The sequence below is a fragment of the Panthera tigris genome, chromosome A3 (assembly GCF_018350195.1).
Source record: "Panthera tigris isolate Pti1 chromosome A3, P.tigris_Pti1_mat1.1, whole genome shotgun sequence".
Taxonomy (NCBI): Eukaryota; Metazoa; Chordata; class Mammalia; order Carnivora; family Felidae; genus Panthera; species Panthera tigris.
Genome location: NC_056662.1, coordinates 107,703,055 through 107,717,978, shown reverse-complemented (window position 1 = coordinate 107,717,978; position 14,924 = coordinate 107,703,055). Strand labels below are relative to the sequence as shown.

The window sequence follows — 14,924 nt, the reverse complement described above, 5'->3', positions numbered from 1 at the left end:
AGTAATAACTACTCCATAGGGTTGTTGTAAAGACATAACTATGTATATAACTGTACTCTGAAATTACAAAGCCCATTACCCAACTGATGGCTATTTCTATTTCACTCATACATTCTTCCCAACCTTTCCCAATTCCAAAGCCAGCTCATTGGTATATCACATGGCTACATCCACTTTAAGGGCTCAGATTTACCGCTTAAAAATAACATGACAGGGCACTGGATAATTATATATCTTCAATATCTCAGAAGTTTTCTATTAAGAAGCTAAGAAATATCCTTTATTAATATTTAGAGTCTTGAGGGCCTACATTTTGATCAAACCTGTGCAAGTCAAAAACTGATGCAGTAATTTTCAAGAATTCATGGAGATCTCCTTCAATATTGGAAAAATTATATATTAGTTTCTGTATTAATAAAAATAAGGAAATTAAATAAACACAGTATAGTATGAGATATCAAGAAAGAACTGAATTTGAGTTTGCAATGTTATCAAACTAGCAAATTCCTAGAACGCCCTCTAACATCAGAATGATAATAAGCAAGATGAGTTCCATAACCCTACTCTAACACACTAGGCACAAGGCTGAATGCTGTATTTTATAAACACTGTGGGAGAACCTAACTAAGATCCAAAAGAGCAACTGGAATTGTTCATGAGAAGAGTCAGGCAACGAGTTCTATTCAAGATCTACTCTGAAGACCAATGTAATTAAGTGCCTAAAGGAAATCATGAATAAAGGATAGTTGACCTTATAATTCAATGGAAAAATGGGATAAAAATGTATGAAACCTTCTTTAAATTACTTAAGAAATCAAAGTGAATTACTATTCCATTGTATACAATCTTTTCTACATCTACAACCTCTGTAGTTCAATGTTTTCAAATATCTCTTTGCCTCAGCTGAAATCTGGAATTCCCCTGAAGACTTCGAGAGCAAAAACCGCCCTTGTCCCAAAACCTGCATGAAGGTAAATTTAGCATCTTTTCCATTCCCCAAGCTGTTTCTGGATCATGTAAAATCTTGTCATGATCCTGTGTGACCTTACTGTCTACCTTAAGGACACATGAAATACCCTGGCCTCTTAATTCTTTGAATACCTCATCTTGGAGACTTTCTACCCCAGCCACCATCACATGGCCACATCCCGCTTTGTAACTGTGTTACTGAGGAAATCTTAAATTCCAACAACTTTGTCTCTGATCCCAATCTATTCTTTTAATTCTCTCACTCAGGTATTCTAGTGTTATCAGTTCTTAACCTTATTGGGAAATCCAATACCCTAATTCCCTCCATGTTTTTCCAATCTACTTGTCCTCTCCTGGCAGGATACTTGAGTTGTAATGTACATGCAAAAAGCTTAGACTTTCTGGGCTACAGTCTTGACTTCGCTACTTATTAGCTGTGACCTTGGGCAAGGGCAATTTATCTAACCTCTCTGTGCTTCAGTTTCCACATTTATTCATTCAACATGTTATTTCCTGAGTGCATTCTCAGTGCCAGACATTGTTCTAGATGCTAGGAATTTGGCAGTAAACAAGAAAAATAACCTTGGAGCTTACATTCTAGTAAGAGAAGAAAACAGCACCATCTTCATGGGGTTATTAAAAAACTTTAAATAAAATATAAAGCACGGAACTGTTTAGAACAGTACACATTACAGCAAGCACTTAAATATCAGCCATTATTATATGTCACTTTTTCTCCTATCCAGTTTAGGTTCTCTGATGCTCTTTTCAGAAGTTTCTCATTAGATATGCCTATATTATCAATCCCTCATCCCCTGGGGGACAGGGTAGGGCCTGGGGTAGATAGATATACCTCCTACCCAGCCACCATTTGAGATAAAATCTTTGTTATATTCTATGTGTGTTGTGTCTTGAAAGGTTGTAAAGCCCTGTTATTACCAATTTCCATCATTTCCTTGTCCTACTATTCTACTGTATGTCTATGGTGAAATTCCATTCAACCCAACTATCTTTCTTGTGCCCACATTTGAGTACTGCAAAAGAAATGCCAGAGAAACTCAAAGATTTGTACTAGTATACATTCAAGGTCATTAAAGTCAAATGTTCTTTATCGTTGTTAGACAACTTTTATATTTCCAGCTCTATCTCCCATTTTCTACAGTTAGAACTTCAAACCTTCTTTCTTTTCTTCTCAGACTTTTGACTTCTTCAGATGCCTCTTCTGGGAAGCTAATCCCTAAGCCCCAAGGCCTGTGTTATTAGTTTGTCCCTTTTATGGTGTCCCTCAAAACTTTTATGCACAGTGGATCACATCCTGTTATTGCCATTATTCCTGCATCTCCACCAAACTTTAAGCCCTAAAAAAGACAGGGCCAGGTCACTGCTGTAGTAGACTGCAGAACTTCCTAGGTTTTTACATGTTTCTTTCCCTTCCAATTGGTGGGAAGGAGTTCACTTACTATCTAAAATACATGTAACAACTGAAGACCAACAGATTAATAACTAAATGTTTTTATTTATTTTTGAGACAGAGACACAGCATGATCAGGGGAGGGGCAGTGAGAGAGGGAGACACAGAATCCAAAGCAGGCTCCAGGCTCTGAGCTGTCAGCACAGAGCCTGACACAGGGCTGGAACTCACAGACTGTGAGATGATGACCTGAGCTGAAGTCAGACGCTTAACCGACTGAGCCACCCAGGCGCCCCGAAATGTTTTTAAATGACAGTGGGCTTTAAAAACAAAAGAAACATTTGAACATATTCCACTCTTAAAACTCTGTGTGTGTGTGTGTGTGTGTGTGTGTGTGTGTGTGTGTGTGTGTGTGTAAAATTCTAGTATCAAGGAGTAGTGTTTAGGGGTGCCTGGGTGGCTCAGTTGGTTAAGCATCCGACTCTTGGTTTCAGCTCAGGTCATGATCTCACAGGTTCATGAGCTCGAGCCCCGCATCAGGCTCTGCGCTGGCAATGAGGAGCCTGCTTGGGATTCTCTCCCTCTTGCCCTTTCTCTCTGTCCCTCCCCTTCTCACGCTGTCTCTGTCTCTCTCAAAATAAATAAACTTAAAACAAAATAAAGGCAGTGTTTTGAGGCCAACAAAAGTTCATTTCAGAACACTTTCACTGACACTGCAACAAGTACACAGTGTGTGTGTGTGTGTGTGTGTGTGTGTGTGCGTGTGTGTGTGTGTATAAAGCAAATACAAGGCAAAATTTATCATACCTCTACATCTGAAGCACTTCGGGGCTGAGCTTGGCATAGCATATTTAATAACTGCAAAATTAATTCTTCAACATACTGAAGAGCATCATCACTAGACTCAAGAGTAGGATGAACTTGCCCCTGGACCTATAAACAAAAAGCAAAGTAATTAAAATGTAGGTTTATACTCAAGCACATGGTCTGAATTGCAAGTACAGATTTAAATGTGATGACCCAGAAGTTCGTTCTCAATCTCTCCCCAGCCACAATACCATACATGCTTATTAACATGGTCCTGGAGGTTCAGATACCTAACTGCAGATTTCAATATATTTTTTTCTTTAAACCACAGTTACCCTGAGACATGGGAATGCAGAGAAGGAGGGAGAGGCTATGGTTTTCATCCAGAACCAGAACATTTACTCAACATACTGCTTGGGCAAAATTGACCTCCCATGGGTCTCTGGTCCTTGTTTTAACTCTACCTTTCCTCCTAAATGATAAAATCCAAGAAGGATTTCTCTTATTCACCAGTGTAACACTAGCACCTAGCACTGTGCAGGGCACAGAATACAAACTTGATAAATGTTTGTTGAACACAAAATCACCCTATACCAAAGGACACAAAATGGGCACTTTTGACAATCTGTGACTGTCTCTGCTTTATGAAGATAACTTGGTAGTCACTCATTCATAAATGCCTAATCATCTTTACCTTCATTTTCCTCAACCATTTGGTTGGAGGCCCATCAGGCCACTGGCCTCTGTAAAATTTACATTTTAATTACCAGCATGCTAGCCTTTACGTGCATCCTTTTGTCACTCACTATGGGTCACAACTATTCCTTTTAACAAATGGCAGAAAAATCAGTTCCAGGAAACAAACAATATAGGTTTTAAAATATAGTCAACTCTCCAAAGGGCAGAGCCCTCTTGGGAGAAAAGTGCACAATACTCGCTGGCCAAGAGCATGTAGTATGATCTGTCCTATTACACCTCATTATCGAACAGGGTATGACAGCCTTAGTGTAGGGGTACATTTTTACACACAGTGTACTATATTATTAATTTCTGGAATGTGTGTTAAAAATACATAGATATGTATATATCCGTACACATGAATTTAAAATACTTTTTAAGGAAAAATATTTTAGAGGCAATCACAATTCAGAACTGTGGGGGGAATGCTACATCAAGTATGAGGTTTAAAGCAATTTTTTATTATTTTATAGGTGAAGAAACTAAGCCGCAAAAGGCTTAAATCCCTTGCCCGATCATTTCCGGTCATATTCAGTATAGCAATTACCAATCTGATTGTGATTAATCTGTTTATAAATCTCTTCACCCTGTTAGATGACTGAATGGTCGTGCAGTTAAAATAACGGATAACGTTTGGACTTAGAACCCCAGAATTTGTGTTTCTCAGCTCTGGGCTTACTATTTGCCATGCCATCACACTCTAATGTGTGTAGCTAATGGACCTTGTAAACTTACTTCCCTTCAGCACATAACAACATTAAACCACCTTTCTGTTTTTAAGATGGAATTTGATAAAAAGTTTTATTTATTTATTTGAGTACAGGTGACACATAATGTTACAACAGTTTTAGGTCAACAACAGTGACTCGACTTCTCTCTACCTTATGCTATGCTCACCACAAATGTAGTTACTGTCATCATGCAATACTAACACAATATCATGGACTATTCTGTTAATAATCCCGTGATTATTCATTCCACAACCAGAAGTCTGTATCTCCCATTCCCCTTCACCCATTTAGCCCATCCCCAGAGCCCCCTTCCCTCTGGTAGCCATCAGTTTGTTCAGGTCTGATTCTGCTTACAAAATTTTATTTTTATTGATTGAATTGCATGCACCCATTTGGCTTAAATTGTCTTGTCAGATACCCTTTAGCTTCATAACCAACTTATCTTCATTTATCAGTGAATCCTAACACCACATAGTGGGCTTTTCTTGAGGGACTCTCAGTCCAGTCTTTTCATTTTTTTTTTAAGTTTATTTATTTTGAGAGAGAGCATGGGGCGTGGGTGGCATGGGGAAGGGGCAGAGAGAGAGGAGAAAGAGACAGAATCCCAAGCAGGCTCTGTGCTGTCAGTGTAGAGCCCGACATGGGGCTTGATCTCACAACTGTGAGATCATGACCTGAGCTGAAATCAAGGGTTAGATGTTTAACCGACCGAGCCACCCAGGTGCCCCAAGTCTTTTCATTTTTTAATTCTCTTTTCTGACCAGTGACACAACCTGTCCTACTTCTTTTATTTCTTTGCTCCTTTTCCATTTTCTTGTGGAGTTCCTTAGCTTCCTCCACCTCTTAACTGTGGATTCTAGCCTTTTCTGCCTGCTCTTTTCTTCTGTTCTTTCCCAAGTAATCTTTACCTCCACATTTTAAACTACAACCAATGCAGACAACTTCAAATCTACCCCTAGTTCTGACTTCTCTCCGGAGTTTTAATTTTTTTTTTTAATATTTTATTTTATACTTTAGAGAGAGAGAGAGGGAGAGAGTGCACACGAGAGCAAGCACAAGCAAGGGAGGCACAGAGAGACGGAGACAGAATCTGAAGCAGGCTCCCAGAGCTGTCAGCACAGAATGAGCAGTGAGATCATGACCTCAGCCAAAGTCGGATGCTTAACCCACTGAGCCACCCAGGCGCCCCTGCCTCCTGAGTTTTAGACACACACTTCAAATCACTTGTTAGATATCTCCATCTATCCTACCAAAATCTCTAATATAACTTAGTGAGAAAAAGGAACTTACTATAAAAGTTTAATAAGAAAAACTATATCTCAGGGTGCCTGGCTGGCTCAGTTGGTAGAGCATGCAATCTCTGGGTTGTAGGTTCAAGCCCAGGTTGAGTGTAGACATTACTTAAAAGTAAATAAAATCTTTTTTTAAAAAGCACTTGAAAAAATAAAGAAAAATTATATGTCACACATAGAACTCAGTTTAACAAATGGAAATATATTTTAGAAAAAGACAATATAGAAGCCCCTGTTTTCACTAAGATGTAGTACTGGAAAATGTAACTATAATTGGGGTTACATTTCTGTCCAAGGCTCCAGCATCATATAAACTATAGCTATAGATTTATAAAACCACAGAATTTTAGAAATAAAAGGGACTTGAGAAGTCATTTAACTCAGCGCCTCTATTTAGCAAATGAGACAAAGGAGATGCCCATGATCCTGCAGTTAACTAGCAACGCTGTAAATACCGAACCTGGGCCTCCTGGTGTCTGGGCCATATAGTTCTTTCCACTAAACCCTTGACTGTCGAATCTGGAGTCTGAGGAGTGTGCTAGTGGCTCCATCAGCACAGAGAGAATGCCCACAAACTGTATCTATTCACATAACGGGCTTCCAGAGAACACATGGCTTGATGTATGCTGTCACACTTCAATAAACATTGTCATGTAATCAATGCAAATGCAGCACTATAAATCTCTATCATCTGAAAAGGTAAAATCATTTTACTCATTCAAAATTACAAATAAAGTAAAATTTATAAATTACAAATTCACAAAAAATCCAACATATAGCTAAAATGCTGGAGATAATAAATATTAAAATGAAAATACTGGGGCGCCTGGCTGGCTCAGGCAGTACAGCATGTGACTCTTGATCTCAGCGTCGTGCGTTCAGGCCCCGCAGTGGGCATGGAGCTTACTTAAAAAATAAAAAAATGAAAAAAATGAAAAAGAACATATTTAATCAGCAATCATTTTAATTAATTTTTTAAAATATCAAAGACTTTTGAGGTATAGGTACACAGAAACACATTTTAGAAAGTGTTCTTTCTAAAGTAAATTAATCAGATTATTTTTTTAAAATGTTCTTTGTTTTTCAAAGAAACCCATGGAAACATAATTCTTCATTAATACAGGTCCCTCTCCAGCTGCTCTTCAACTTACACTTTAAGCTGAAGCAGCAATTCAAACCATTTGTAGTTTGCTAAAACATGGCATGCAGTTTACTCACACTGTTCTCCATGCCTGTCATTCACGCTCTCATCTACCTGTTTGACTTTCAAAACCCAGATCTCGTCTCATTTAGGAAGACTTCCTTGTTTCTTGCCTCTCTCTAAGGCAGAATTAATGTCATTCATTTAAATGACTTACTGACCCCATTATAAATATATCAGACTTTGTTGGTATTGGATACACAGAGCTAAGCCAAAAACAGTTCCTGCTCATATGGGCCTTATACTCTGCTAATGCTTGTACTAGATACCACATTTTTGTTACCAGTTTGTCATAATGAATTAAAATTACACGTTCCCTTGTCTGCTTGATGTCGATGATCCTACTGGGCAGGGCCTTCTTCATCTATCTATAGAATCATATTCTCTTAGCATTTCACTCTCAATCCCCGACATTCAGAGTATACTCACTCAAAGCCTTGGTGTTGCAGGGGTGAGAGGGATAAAATATTTCATTCTTGGAATTAAGGTTGAAAAGGGATAGTGGTAAGGCTAGATGATTTCAGGAGCATAAACCCTGAAAGCAGAAACCGTTCAACATACAAAGACAAAACTAAAATAGATGTTTATTTTGTAGAATCAAATGAACTGTATGTAACCACAGTGGTAAAATGCTATGCTTTAGACAAACAAACTTGATACTGCTTACAATTCAGGCACATATAATCCAAATGCTGGCCAAGTTTGACACCTAGCATGATGCATAAAATTTTAGAAATTTAAATTCAAACAGTTTTATTTATTGATGGTTATTAATATCCAAATAAAACCTATTAGGTAAATAAATCACACAAAGAATTAGGCCTAAACAGAAATAATGCATAATGCCAACTGTTACTTCTAAGTTTCTGAATATTAACCTTCATCATATATTAAACCTGTCAAATTAGGATCAAAAGGTTCCTTCGTACAAGAGACTAATAAATTATTTTACTTCCTTAAAAACAAAAAGAATACTTCAAAATCTCTGGCTGAAAAGCATGGACAATGGTAAATACTTCAAGACAAGCAGAACACCAATTTCTGAAATACAGACTTTGCTCTTTATTCTTTTAAGGAAGATGCTATTAGGAGATTTCTTTAATGAGCAGACAGAAGTAGTATTACATTTCCTATACAGACAGAATAAAAAACACTTCTTTTCTATGGGATAGTATTACAGCTAAAGTGTTCTATTCCATTTAAGTGGTACTGAAAGGTATTTAATAGATCAAATGATCCAAATTATTCAAGACCATACAGAATAGGTTACACTGCCAATCTTACGACAGCCTTCAGAAGTCATCTACAGCTGATATTCATTAAGGGTGTGTGTGTGTGTGTGTGTGTGTGTGTGTGTGTGTGTGTGTGTGTGTGTGTGTGTAGTTATAATAAGCACTTAGGATTGGGTTTATAAATTAGATGTGGGTTTTCCCTTATACACAGTTTTCAAAAATATTATATTTTATACTTCTATTTACTGATATCAAAAACCTCACATACTTAGAAAATTACTTTAGGTAACTTAAGTAAAGCAAATGCAAGAACTTCACTGAAGAATTAATTAATCATAGTCGTGAATAAGAATGTCACATGATCATGACAAGAATTCTTTTAGGGTATAATCATCATATTCAACTAAAGATGCCACATTGAATTTTAAACCTTCTTTAAGGACTGCCTGTATCTCTCTTGATGGTTCATTTGGTCTCTAGTGGTTTCCAACAGATTCAGAAGCAACTGTTGGCTCTTATTGCCAGATTTTGTGGAATCTGAAAAAAACAAGGATCAGGTCTGTATCAAATCCTAGGTTGTTTGAGACTTGAGTTCTCTAAGTGTACTCAGCAGCCCCTTGGGTAAACTGCCAGAAAACACTATGTTGAATTCTGATGAATTTTTAATAGGCTTTTCTAGCTAATGGCTCTCTGAAGAATTAGAAAGGCTTCTAGAGTGTATTTTGTCATATCTTGAGCCCAGATCTGCTACTTTTATTTCTAAATTTAACAGGAGAATATAAAATAAATCTTGTATTCTCAAAACCTTTATCATAGCAAATAATAAAGATTTGCATTGTTAAACTTCTTTGCAATGTTACAATGATTATTTAGCCAACATCTGATGTTTCAGGCCTCATTTTCCCTCATTCATAGATTTAAAAATCAAAGCAAAACCTTTAAAAAAATTAAAGGAGATAAAAATTAAATCAGAGAACTTAAATCTTTTCTAGAAATAAAATTGACTAAAAATATTTTCTCATTTCTTGGAGTCTGTTAATTAGCCTTTAGGTCCATATATGTAACAATCTTTTTAATTTCGTGAGCTTTTTTTTTTTTTTTTAAAGTTTATTTATTTTAAGAGAGGGAGAATGCAGAAGCAGAGAGACAGAATCCCAAGCAGGCCCCACGCTGTCAGCTGTCGGCACAGAGCCCAGCACAGGGCTCGATCCCTCGAACGGTGAGATATGACCTCAGTCGAAATCAAGAGTCAGATGCTTAACAGATGAGCTACCCAGGCACCCCTTTCCTAAGCTCTTATTTGCTGGGGACACAAAGAGGACACAAAGAGTTCAGTTCACACAGTCAATATACACAACTGACTTAACATAGTGTGATGAGGCTAAAATGGAGTTATATTTAAGGCACAGTGACAACCCCCAGCCTCAAAAAAAGAGTGACCCTTGCTGAATGGTGTGTGAGGATTATCAGAAGTAAGTATCAAGTAAAACACACTTGAACCGGTGCACAGAGAACGAAGGTGTTAAGGGCAGCACATATGTTACTAAAAAAGCTAGCATATAAAAAATTACAGAGGCCAAGAAAAAATGTGAGGACAGCTAAGCCTGGAAAGGGCAGGCTTGTGTGGAATGCTAAGAAGTGGGGAAGTAACCAGGGAAGTAGAAAATAATTGAAAGGTTTTAAGCAAGACATTGACATAATTAGATCCCTTTGCTTAAGAATCTTTCTGGTATCAGTATTAAGAATGAGTTAAAGGAAGATGAGGTTGAAGGAAGCAAAACTAATTGGACGGATGCTGCAAGGTCTGGAAAAAGAAACTGTGGATGCCTGAACAGAGGGAGAAACCGTGGGAGGTGGGAAAGTGAGGAGGTGTGTTTGGATAACTATTTTGGAGGAGAATGGGGGCAACAATCAGAACCACTAACTTAACCAGGGTAGGAAATATTAGAATAGGATAATATTTTGCAGAAAAGAGAAGAAATTCAGTTTAACACCTCAATTTAAGGTTTTTGTATTACATGTAGTGAAACAAAACTAAAACTGTTTTTTTTTTTAAGTGGTTTTGAAATTTTTATTGTATTTTATTTTTTTGGTTGTGGAGAATTATTTACCCAAACAGTGTTTCAAATACTCAAGTAGCAAAACAACCTAACTACTGGGTATTTACCATAGAGATATATTTACTTATTAACTTACTAGCTGTCATAACTACAGGAAGTAAAGAGGACTTATTTAAAGAATATTTACAAATAACTTAGTCCCAATTTCCAAGATTCTTCCCCTTTACTAATGTTAGATGAAAATGGTTACAATAAATTAACTGAAATAAGTAAAAATTATTTAAGACTACTTATCACATATTTTGTCCTGTGAGCAAAAATAAACAAAATATCTGAGAACCTGTGAACACTGTAGAAGAAGCTTTAGACCACTACTATGGCCAAAAATATGCATATACAAAAATAATAAAGATAACTTAAATTGTAATGTAATTAAATTTTAAAAATGAAAGCAATGAAAAAAATGATACAGCTAACATACAGCAAAAACTTTAAATTATAGTAAATATTGTTACTAAAAAATTCTATCTCATATGAAGAAATTTCCAACTATAGTAGGAGATATGCACAGAATTTTTAAAACACATACACATTTAACTCTTAATTCAATCTAAATTGTAAATGAAAATATAAGCCTGGGATGTCTTATTGTACCAGAAAGCAAGGAAGCTCTCAGATGAATGGGCCATAACAAACAAAACAAAACGTAACAAAACAACACAGGAATCTCATGAAAAGGCAAAGGGCTACCTCAAAAACCAAATCAGCTGCAACTAACTGAAACACACTGAATCTGTGCTTGCTTCAAGCAGCATATATACCAAAAATCGAAATGATACAAAGAAGATTAGCATGGCCCCCGCACGAGGATGACATGCAAATTCGTGAAATACATTGAATCTACAAAAACCAATGAGGTCAAAATGAGGTTTCAAAAAATACCAAATTGGAAATAAGTGGGGCACCAAGTCTTTATCCTGAAAGAATTAATACACATCCTTCTTTTCCTGTCTGAACTATACTATACTCTGGGATAAACCAAACAACTGGCATTGATGAATTGTTCCTTATAGAAGGATTCCAGGTAACAAATGTAAAAGGAACAGAGTTAGAAAACCACCCATTTGCGACTTGAACAACATAAATTCAGACACTAATTACCAACAGATGAAAGAAACCACTACATAAAGAGATGATCTTTTTAAGTAGGGCTCAGGCTGTTACCTCCTGAATCCCCTGATCAATCTTAGTTAACGTCACTAAAATTGGGGCCAGACTTGATGCAGTGTGAAGCCACAGCACCACCTGTGAAGTATTCTTGCCAAAAAAGCTAAAAATAAATCTAATCAAGCTTCTAAAGCTGACTTCCATTTATAGCAACTATGACAGATATAAGAAAAGTTAGATATTACCCCAAGGAAATAAACAGAGAACTCCAAAATGTTGAACATCTTGCAGGACAACTGATTCAGTTCCTGCAATAAGTCAACTGGAAGAGGAGGATCTGTGTATTAAAGAAATTTAAGAGACATAACAACTACATTTAATATGAAGACCTTGATTCCAATAAACCAACTGCAAAACTGACACTTTTCAGACACATGAACAAATTTGAATTTTGACTGGTATTATTAGATAGCACCAACAAACTGCTGTTAATTTTGATAACTGTGATAGTGGCATTGAAGTTATGTAAGGGAAAAACGACCTCTGGTGAACTCAACTTGCTTTCAAATACTTCGGAGAAAAATAAAAAGGTAGATGAAGTAAATGTGACAAAATCCAGATACCTCTTAACTCTAGGTAATGAGCACATGAATATTCATTCTGTCTACTTTGTGTACATTTAAATTTTTTCATTTAAATATGGCTGAGTTCGAGCCCTGCACTGGGCTGCCTCTCTGCTGTCAGTGTGGAGCCTGCTTGGGTTCCTTGGTCTCCCTCTCTCTGCTCCTCCCCCACTTGCATGCATGTTCCCTCTCTCCCTCTCTCTCTCTCCCTCTCTCTCAAAAGTAAACATTTAAAAAAAAAAGACTCTTTAAAAACACCGGAATGGGACATAAAAATATTGCACATCGCCTACAGAGACTATCAACAATGCAAATCCACCCCACTCCAACTATTCCCTTTGCCAAGGTCTGGGGACGGGCCCCAAGGTCTGCGTTTTTAACAATACCTCAGGAGTGTCTCAGGAGATCCTTTTTTTTTTTTTTTTTAATATTTATTTATTTTTGAGAGAGACAAAAGACAGAATGCTAGTGGGTTAGGAGCAGACAGAGAGGGAGACACAGAATCCGAAGTAGGCTCCAGGCTCTGAGCTGTCAGCACAGAGCCCGACATGGGGCTCGAACTCATGAGCTGTGAGATCATGACCTGAGCTGGAGTTGGACGCTCAACCAACTGAGCCACCCAGGCGCCCCTGTCTCAGGCGATTCTTGCAAGTGGTCCTGAAATCACACTTCGAGAAATATTAACATAGAAGAATGAACTCCTAGGGGCACCTGGGTGGTTCAGTGCATTAAGGGTATGACTCCTGATTTTAGCTTAGGCCATGATCTCACGGTTCATGAGTTTGAGCCTGACACATGGGGCCTGTTTGGATTCTCTCTCTCTCTCTCTCTCTCTCTCTCTCTCTGCCCTCCCCCACTCACGCTCTCGCTCTCCCTCTCATGTCCTAAATATATCTGGACCAATTAAGGGGGGATTGATAGAAGATCTACAACCTGAGCTGACTTTTGAAAACTGAATGAAAATCGTCTGAGTGAATCAAAGAGAAGGGCAATCTAGAAGGAATACTACAGGTAAACACAAAGAGATATCAGAGTATGTATTGCAGGTTAGGAAATGTCAAGCAGTTTTGTATGATTAGAATATTAGGAAGCATGGGGAGGTGGTAAGAACTGAGGTGGGCAAGAGATAGAAAATAAAAGATTTCTGTAGGCCATGCTAAAAAAAATTAAACTACACTTAATATATTTGGTGTTAAGGGAAATTTTATTCTACATTCTAAACAATTCAGTTATGGGACTTTGGAAACAAACCATAGTGCCTTGAGGACTATTTTTGTCTTAAAAAGGGTCTTGGTAAAAAGACCTTTTTGTAAAAAGACGAGATATCACTATCACAAGGTTACCTTCAACTAGGTTCCCTACCCTGTCCACTACCTAAAATGAGGCTTAAAAATAGGCACTAAAGTCAAATGTTCTTAAGTAGAATGACAAAAATAAAACAATATGCCCATGTTGCCATTATGTACCTAAAGTATGTGCCTATGTACATACTATGAAATACATGTATTTCCTAGTTCAGTCCACTGAGAGGACCTAAAGGTACATATACCTTAGTAACAATGAGCACATCCAGTGCCCTGGTCCTGGTTTCCAACACCATTCTCCAAAAGAGAAAGCAGGGTTCCTTGGCAACATGCCTGATTCTAGGTCAGAGAAGGGAATAAACAAATTGAGCCTAAAGCATGCTGTAGTGCTAGAAAGTAAAGAAGTGTTGGGACGCCTGGGTGTCTCAGTCGGTTGAGTGTCCGACTTCAGCTCAGGTCACGATCTCATGGTTTGTGAGTTCTAGCCCCGCGTCGGGCTCTGTGCTGACAGCTCAGAGCCTGGGGCCTGCTTCTGAGTCTGCGTCTCCCTCTCTCTCTGTCCCTCCCCCACTCATACTCTGTCTCTGTCTCAGAAATAAACATTAAAAAAAAAAAAATTAAAAAAAAAAGAAGTGCTCAAAAAACAAAAGGGTAGGGTATATAAAAAAAAAAATCATAGGGGGGAGTGGGAGGAGCAGAAAAGAATGAAAGGGAAAGCAATACAGAAGGCAACATTAAAGAGCTCCCAATGGTTAAAGCTAGAACAATTTGAGCAAGAAAATAAGTAATATAGTACTGGATTATAACCCAAACCCAGAGTACAAAATAAACAAACATCTATGCGGCCATACTGATACAGATAGATATATGAAACATAAATATGTATTTATGTTCTAAATAGAGATTGTCTCTTTCCATACATATATATATATATGGAACATACACATATATGAAACACACACACACACACACACACACACACACACACACACACCCCTATAAAATTACGCCCTCCCCTACATTTTCCATATTCTTCTGAAGCAAGTTAGGGGAGGGATACTTAATACTGTTCTCTTCAGTTATAGTCCATTTCCATAGAATATGTAAAAGAAGGGGAGAGGGAGAAACTTTATAATGGATACAGTTAACAAACACTACCCTGGCCAAGTGATCAAGGTTACGTCAAAAATGAGAAGTCATATTTATAACACATGCCTTTGATATCGTTTGGGGAAAAATAGCACTTGACCTCTGTAGTTTTCCTACCAAAAACCTATGACCTCAGTCTAACCATGAGAAAAACAATGGACAAATCCAAATTGAGGTGTATACTGCAAAAAACCTGACCAGTACTTCTCAAAGTCATCAAGAACAAGGAAAGTCTGAGAA

General features: G+C 37.5%; 1 protein-coding gene and 1 non-coding gene across 4 annotated transcripts in view; one reads left to right on the top strand and one right to left on the bottom strand.

Moving 5' to 3' along the window:
* Positions 1–14,924, bottom strand: part of SOS1 (SOS Ras/Rac guanine nucleotide exchange factor 1) — a 149,647-nt gene that overhangs the window by 73,271 nt on the left and 61,452 nt on the right. For all 3 annotated transcript variants that reach the window (XM_042982117.1, XM_042982115.1, XM_042982116.1), the window contains exon 2: positions 3,188–3,313. In XM_042982117.1, the coding sequence (XP_042838051.1) occupies positions 3,188–3,313 (126 nt within the window). The remainder of the gene's footprint in view (positions 1–3,187; positions 3,314–14,924) is intronic.
* LOC122237476 lies at positions 11,241–11,345 on the top strand. Its single transcript, XR_006216090.1, has one exon. It is a non-coding gene; the product is annotated as a U6 spliceosomal RNA (small nuclear RNA).